Source organism: Cucurbita maxima, unplaced genomic scaffold, assembly GCF_002738345.1.
Source record: "Cucurbita maxima cultivar Rimu unplaced genomic scaffold, Cmax_1.0 Cma_Scf00030, whole genome shotgun sequence".
Lineage (NCBI taxonomy): Eukaryota > Viridiplantae > Streptophyta > Magnoliopsida > Cucurbitales > Cucurbitaceae > Cucurbita > Cucurbita maxima.
Genome location: NW_019272046.1, coordinates 2,496,987 through 2,503,190, shown reverse-complemented (window position 1 = coordinate 2,503,190; position 6,204 = coordinate 2,496,987). Strand labels below are relative to the sequence as shown.

The 6,204-nt window shown below is 38.6% G+C and overlaps 2 protein-coding genes across 2 annotated transcripts; one reads left to right on the top strand and one right to left on the bottom strand.

Annotated features, from left to right (window-relative positions):
* Positions 1 to 1,619: 1,619 nt before the first annotated feature.
* LOC111466236 (L-type lectin-domain containing receptor kinase S.4-like) lies at positions 1,620 to 3,089 on the top strand. Its single transcript, XM_023110839.1, has one exon. The coding sequence runs from the start codon at positions 1,780 to 1,782 to the stop codon at positions 2,884 to 2,886; it is 1,107 nt and encodes a 368-aa protein (XP_022966607.1). The 5' UTR covers positions 1,620 to 1,779; the 3' UTR covers positions 2,887 to 3,089.
* Positions 3,090 to 4,037: 948 nt separating this feature from the next.
* On the bottom strand, positions 4,038 to 5,979 carry LOC111466207 (tubulin beta-1 chain). Its single transcript, XM_023110795.1, has 3 exons — positions 5,488 to 5,979; positions 5,123 to 5,392; positions 4,038 to 4,928 (listed from the first exon to the last, which is right to left on the bottom strand). Exons 1-3 carry the CDS (start codon positions 5,879 to 5,881, stop codon positions 4,255 to 4,257), a joined length of 1,338 nt encoding a protein of 445 aa, XP_022966563.1. The 5' UTR covers positions 5,882 to 5,979; the 3' UTR covers positions 4,038 to 4,254.
* Between the last annotated feature and the right edge of the window lie 225 nt (positions 5,980 to 6,204).

Genomic DNA, 6,204 nt, shown 5'->3' with positions numbered 1-6,204 from the left:
TTTTTTTTTTTTTTTTTTTTTTTTTTTTTTTTTTTTTTTTTTTTTTTTTTACATTTACATCTTGGTTAATTATAATCATAAAGTATGAACTCTTAAAATGACTAAGATAAGATCAGGGGTTTCATTTTAAGATTATATATAGTAATGTATATTATGTTTGTGAATGAAGACTTGAAAAATTCAGTAAAATGAGCATTTGTGCTTTCATTTAACCAATGATTAAGTTATTTGAAATTATAAGTATTTAGATTGCATGTTTACCATTCAAGTTTGATACAGTCGATCTTTGTTGTGGAGTGATTTAAATATCAAACGTATGACAAGATAATTTGAATCTTATTTTTTTAAAGTATGGGTATAAATTAAAGTTTTTTTTTAATTATTATTTTTTATTTAAGATTGAAAAGTATTTTGAAGAGTAACACAAAGAGTTACCAAATGGTAACAATTTAGCTTTATAAAAGTCAAAGTTGGTCAAAGTAGATTTTTTATCGACAAATTAATCATCAATTGGTCAAAGTATAAGAAGGCGAGTTCTTCCTAATTCTCCTCTAAATCATTTTATGACAAAAAAAAAAAGTAAAATATATCTAAACTTTTACTAATAACTGTATTTTTATAACACCAAAAAATAAAAAATATATATATAAAAAAAAATAAAATAAAAAGTGAAAAATGTAATAATGAGGAAATAACAGAGGGAAAAGGCAATTTGAAGAGAGCACTACGAGTTATTGTCGGACAATGGCTTTGTTTGGTAATTTGATAATGCCAAGACGACAATACAAAAGCACGCGCACTGTCGTTCAAATCTCTATGTCAAAAGACCACACATGCCCCCCTCTATTTTTATACGCAATTCCAAATCCAAAAGCCTTCCCCATTTTAATGGTCCCCCGACCCGACACGTCGTCCAATAATCCTCCCACCACTCCATTTTTTTTAAATTATTTTTGAAACATTGAAGAAATTAATGATGAAGAAGAAAACGTACTCGCTCACAGGCCTGTACACGTGTCCCGTTTTAATGCTGCTATTTAAAAGCCAACAAGGAGCGCGTGACTTTACGACAGTGTACTTCCCCCGTCAACTCTCTCTTTCTGAAATAACGGTTAAATATGTTTCCATAATTTGCTAAAATCCACTTCTTTTTCCCTCTATTTTCAGTTTCACCATCATTTTTCCTTATATTCGAAACTACCCCCACACTTTCTTAACATAAATTATATTTTGCCCCTTTTTCTATTGACTTTTATTTTCTTGGTAAATAATTTGGGGATTTTTTTTTTTTTTGTTTGTTAATATTCCAATATTTTTAAGAAATAAAATTTCTATTTAAAATAGTACCGATGCAATAATATAAATTACTATATAATGCGTAAAGTCTAAATAAAAAAAGGGAAGTTGCTAATAATAATAATAATAAAAATAGGGTGTGAGTTGTGAATATTTGGAAATTAGTTAGGGGGAAATTGAAAAGTGAAAGAGCAGGAGGGGCATAATTGCAAAAACAATGGAGTTAAGAGTAGATGCAATTAATTTCCTCAACCTCCGAGCCCACCAAACCCTTTAATGTCGATTCTTTACTTTCTTCTTCAGCTTTCCATCTTCAAACCCTAGTGGAAATATATATATATATATATACAAAAAAAAGTTGCAGAAAAAAAGAAAGTTTCATTCGCAGGTAAAGAAGAACATGTTTTTACTCCACAATCCAAAGCAACCGCACTAGCCTTCTTTCATCTTGTAATACTCCCTCAAGCTTTTTTCACTTCAGCCATGGCGGCATTTCATCTCCCCTCCTTCCTTTTCTTCTTCCTTTTCTTCAAATCCATCGATTCTCTTTCATCTCCTTCGTTTTCCCTTTCTGGGTTTCGTGGAGATCCACAGTTTGAGCTCAATGTTGCTCTCTACGGCGATGCGGCGGTTGTCGATGGCGGCAGTGCTCTCCGTCTCACTACTCCGGCCACTTCTAGTGCTGGGCGAATCGTGTACAAGAAACCCATCAGACTCGTTCGAGGTAAATCGAGGAGATTGATGTCTTTCTCGACTGATTTCTCGTTTTCTTTGTCGCCAAATTCAGGTGCGGATGGTTTGGGTTTTGTTGTTGTTCCTAGTAGTTTTAATGTCAGTGCCTTTGATTACGGACCATTTGGGCTTAATTTCGAATCGGAGAAGAAACAGAAGTTCAACATGATCGTTGTTAAATTTACTACTTCTTCCGATGCTAAGAATGGCGATCTGGTTAGAATTTTGGTAGGAATTGATGTGGGTTACAAGAGAAATACATCATTTGCTGATTCAGGCATTTTTTCAAACAGTTCATCGGCATTAATTAGAGGGCAGAATTTGCACGCTTGGATAGATTACGAGGCGGGTTCTAGGCAATTAGAAGTAAGAGTAGCAGAAAACACCTTAAACAAGAAGCCATCTGTGGCATTGCTTTCATTCCCAATTGATATCTCTCAGATTTGGAGTGAAGACGAGGAACTGCTGGTGGGTTTGAGTTCATCAAATAGGAACTCATCGCAGCCATGTTTGATGTATTCATGGAGCTTCAAGCTCAAGAACATTCCGAATTGGATGCATTCGGAGCCCCTGGATCCGAAGTCTATCGCCATTAGTAAGGAATCAGAACCTCAAAATGTTGTTAAAGAGGGCAATAATTGCTTTATGAGAGTAGTTGCAGCCATGATTTTTGGGACTGGGTGTGGGGCATTGACAGCCTTTGTGGCGTTGTATTTATGGACCATCTTCGGCAATAGGCGACCAGTGGCGCCTGAGGAGTTAGCGGTGCAGCAGATGGACGTTGTTAAGTACAAGAAAGTTGTGGTGTTGGACAAAGCCATGGAAGATAATAATGGTAAGAAGGAGGTTGACGTTTGAGTTTGGGTAAAGAAAAGGAAGAGAATTGGTGTTGTAAAAATTCAATATGTTTGTTTTGTTTTGTAATGTTCATGTAATTTGGGTATCAATTGTCTAAAGATGTAGGTTTTTTAGGTTTCATTATGTGCAAAAGGCATGCCATTCCCCCATCTGGCTGTTTGTATTGTGATTACCAATTTAATGGAACCGGCACTTTTAACATACGGGATTGCCGAGCTAACAGGCTAATCCGAAAATGTCGAGATTATAAGTTTGTTCGTGTCTTATATAGCCTCTTAGAACTTGTGGATCCAACATTAACATGATGCTCTAAGGAATCCTAAGCCAAAACGTTCCTTTTCAGGTTACTTCTAGTTTAATAAGGATAGGCAGTGAGATTCCACTTCGGTTAAGAAAGTGAACGAAACATTCTTTATAAGCGTGTAGAAACCTCTACCTAATAGACGCGTTTTAGAAACTTTGAGGAAAAACCCGAAAGGTGAAAGGGAGAGTCCAAAAAGGGCAACATTTGTTAGTGGTGGTCTTGGACGGTTACAAATGGAATAAAAGTAAGACATCGGGCAATATGTTAGTGAGGGATTTAGGGATCCTACATCAATTGGAAAAGTAAACAAGTGCCAATGAGAATACTGGCCCCAAAAAAGGGGTGAATTGTGAATACTGACCCCAAAAGAGGGGTGAATTATAAGATCTCACATCAGTTGGGGAGAAGAATCGGGTCATGTGTTAGCCTAGGTTGAGCCTCGAAGGGGGAGAAGAACTAAGTGATGTGTTAGCCTAGGCAAAGCCTCGAAGGGGGAGGTGGATTAGAGGTCCCAATTGGAGAAGGGAACAAGTGCAAGGAGAACGAGTGTCAACGAAGACGCTAACCCCAAAAGGAGGAGGATTATGAAAATCACACATCAGTTGAATAAGAGAATGGTGTGAAAACCTATTCCAAGTAGAGACACAATTTTAAAACCTTGAAAAGTCAAAAAGGGAAAAGTCCAAAGCAAGCACAATATATGGTAGCAATACCCTTGTTATATTTTTACTTGCTTAATCAATAATTGATAATAGGTCTTTCCGAAGCAAAAACAAAGAACAGCTTTCAGCACAATTCCACACTAGGCTTATGCTACTAAATAATTCGAAGGGATACACTTGAGATTTCACATGGGAATTGAACAAAAATTCATATTAGGTAGTAGGTTAAAATTTGAACAGAGTGAAGACACAATCAGTTCCAAAAGTTAAGCACATAATAAAAGACAACAGAAAAAAGAAGAAAAAAAAACATTCATGACTGGCAACAGATAGTTGCAAAAGTTGCAACATATTACATCCCTACAACAAACATGGAAGGAACCCCATACTATCTTCTTCATCTTACACATCTTCAGGTTCCTCTTCTTCTTCCTCGTAATATTCCTCATCAGCTGTGGCATCTTGGTACTGCTGGTATTCCGAAACCAGATCGTTCATGTTACTTTCGGCCTCGGTGAACTCCATCTCGTCCATACCTTCACCGGTGTACCAATGCAAGAAAGCTTTCCTCCTAAACATGGCAGTGAACTGTTCGCTCACACGTCGGAACATTTCCTGAATCGATGTGGAATTTCCGATGAAAGTCGAAGCCATTTTCAAACCGGTGGGAGGGATATCACAAACAGTCGATTTGACATTGTTTGGAATCCACTCCACGAAGTAAGAGGAGTTCTTGTTCTGTACGTTGAGCATTTGCTCATCGACCTCCTTTGTGCTCATCTTGCCTCTGAACATAGCAGAGGCAGTTAAGTAGCGACCGTGTCGTGGGTCGGCCGCACACATCATGTTCTTGGCATCCCACATTTGTTGAGTAAGCTCGGGCACAGTCAGTGCTCTGTACTGCTGAGAACCACGAGATGTAAGAGGAGCAAAACCCACCATGAAAAAGTGGAGACGAGGGAAGGGAATGAGATTAACAGCGAGCTTTCTGAGATCTGAGTTGAGTTGTCCAGGGAATCTCAAACAGCAAGTCACACCAGACATTGTTGCAGAGATCAAATGATTCAAATCACCAACTGCTCCAACCATACAGATACAGATTAGTGCAAATGAATGAATGAATTAAACCAACTTCAGTTTAAACGCAAAACAATAAGAAAAACACCTATGATTTAAGATATCCAGGTCAAAATCACTAGACGAACACGATTCAGGTACTAGATCTTGTGAACAATTTACAGAAAGCTCTGTAAAGGAAGATTGATCTTACAGCTTGGAGTGGTGAGCTTGAGAGTACGGAAGCAGATATCGTAAAGAGCTTCGTTGTCAAGAACCATGCACTCATCTGCATTCTCAACCAGTTGATGAACTGAGAGAGTTGCATTGTAAGGCTCAACGACAGTATCAGAGACCTTGGGAGATGGAAAGACAGAGAAAGTAAGCATCATCCTGTCGGGGTATTCTTCTCTGATCTTCGAAATCAGAAGTGTTCCCATTCCAGATCCAGTTCCTCCTCCTAGAGAATGGCAGACCTGAAACCCTAAATTACCGTAAACCACAGGAGTGTCGGTCAAAATCACAAAGAGAGATGGAGATTAAAAAAATCACAACAATAGAGGCAGATCGAGAGCAAACCTTGCAAGCAATCACAGTTCTCTGCCTCCTTCCGGACAACATCGAGCACGGAATCAATAAGCTCAGCGCCTTCGGTATAATGTCCTTTCGCCCAGTTGTTTCCAGCACCAGATTGACCAAAAACAAAGTTATCCGGCCTGAAGATCTGGCCATAAAGTCCAGATCTGATACTGTCCATAGTGCCGGGCTCGAGATCCATAAGAACAGCACGAGGTACATACCTACCGCAACTGGCTTCATTGTAGTACACATTAATCCTCTCGAGCTGAAGTTCGGAATCACCACCGTACTTTCCGGTGGTGTCGATGCCGTGCTCGGCGCAAACCACCTCCCAAAACTTGGCACCGATCTGGTTGCCACATTGCCCACCCTGAACGTGAAGGATCTCTCTCATTTTTTGCAGAAGAAATCGAAGAAACAAGAAATGCGAGAGGATGAAGGACGGAGGGAGAGATTGAGGGGTTATCTTTTTACGGAGAGAGAGAGAGAGAGTGGACTGGTTTATAAAGGGAGAAGGGAGAGAGAACTGTTTTCTTTTTTTATTTTTTTTTCTTTTTTTGGTTTTAGTGCGAGGAGAGAGAAGACATGTGAAAATGGCAACGGGCTACCTGGTGGGATGGTAACGGCAAATGAAATGCACTGTAAAGGTTTCAAATTTTGAAATTCAAATTTCATGTAACAGCTGGCAAGATCCGGCCTTTTTTTTTTTTTTTTTTT

What these genes read in the sequence shown, in the direction of transcription:
- LOC111466236 (XM_023110839.1), top strand. Translation starts at nt 1,780, where the DNA reads ATGGCGGCATTTCATCTCCCCTCCTTCCTTTTCTTCTTCCTTTTCTTC.
- LOC111466207 (XM_023110795.1), bottom strand. Translation starts at nt 5,881, where the DNA reads ATGAGAGAGATCCTTCACGTTCAGGGTGGGCAATGTGGCAACCAGATC. An exon ending in GAACTGTGATTGCTTGCAAG is followed by an intron (nt 5,393 to 5,487) that starts GTTTGCTCTCGA and finishes ACGGTAATTTAG; the next exon opens with GGTTTCAGGTCTGCCATTCT. An exon ending in CAAGCTCACCACTCCAAGCT is followed by an intron (nt 4,929 to 5,122) that starts GTAAGATCAATC and finishes TGGTTGGAGCAG; the next exon opens with TTGGTGATTTGAATCATTTG.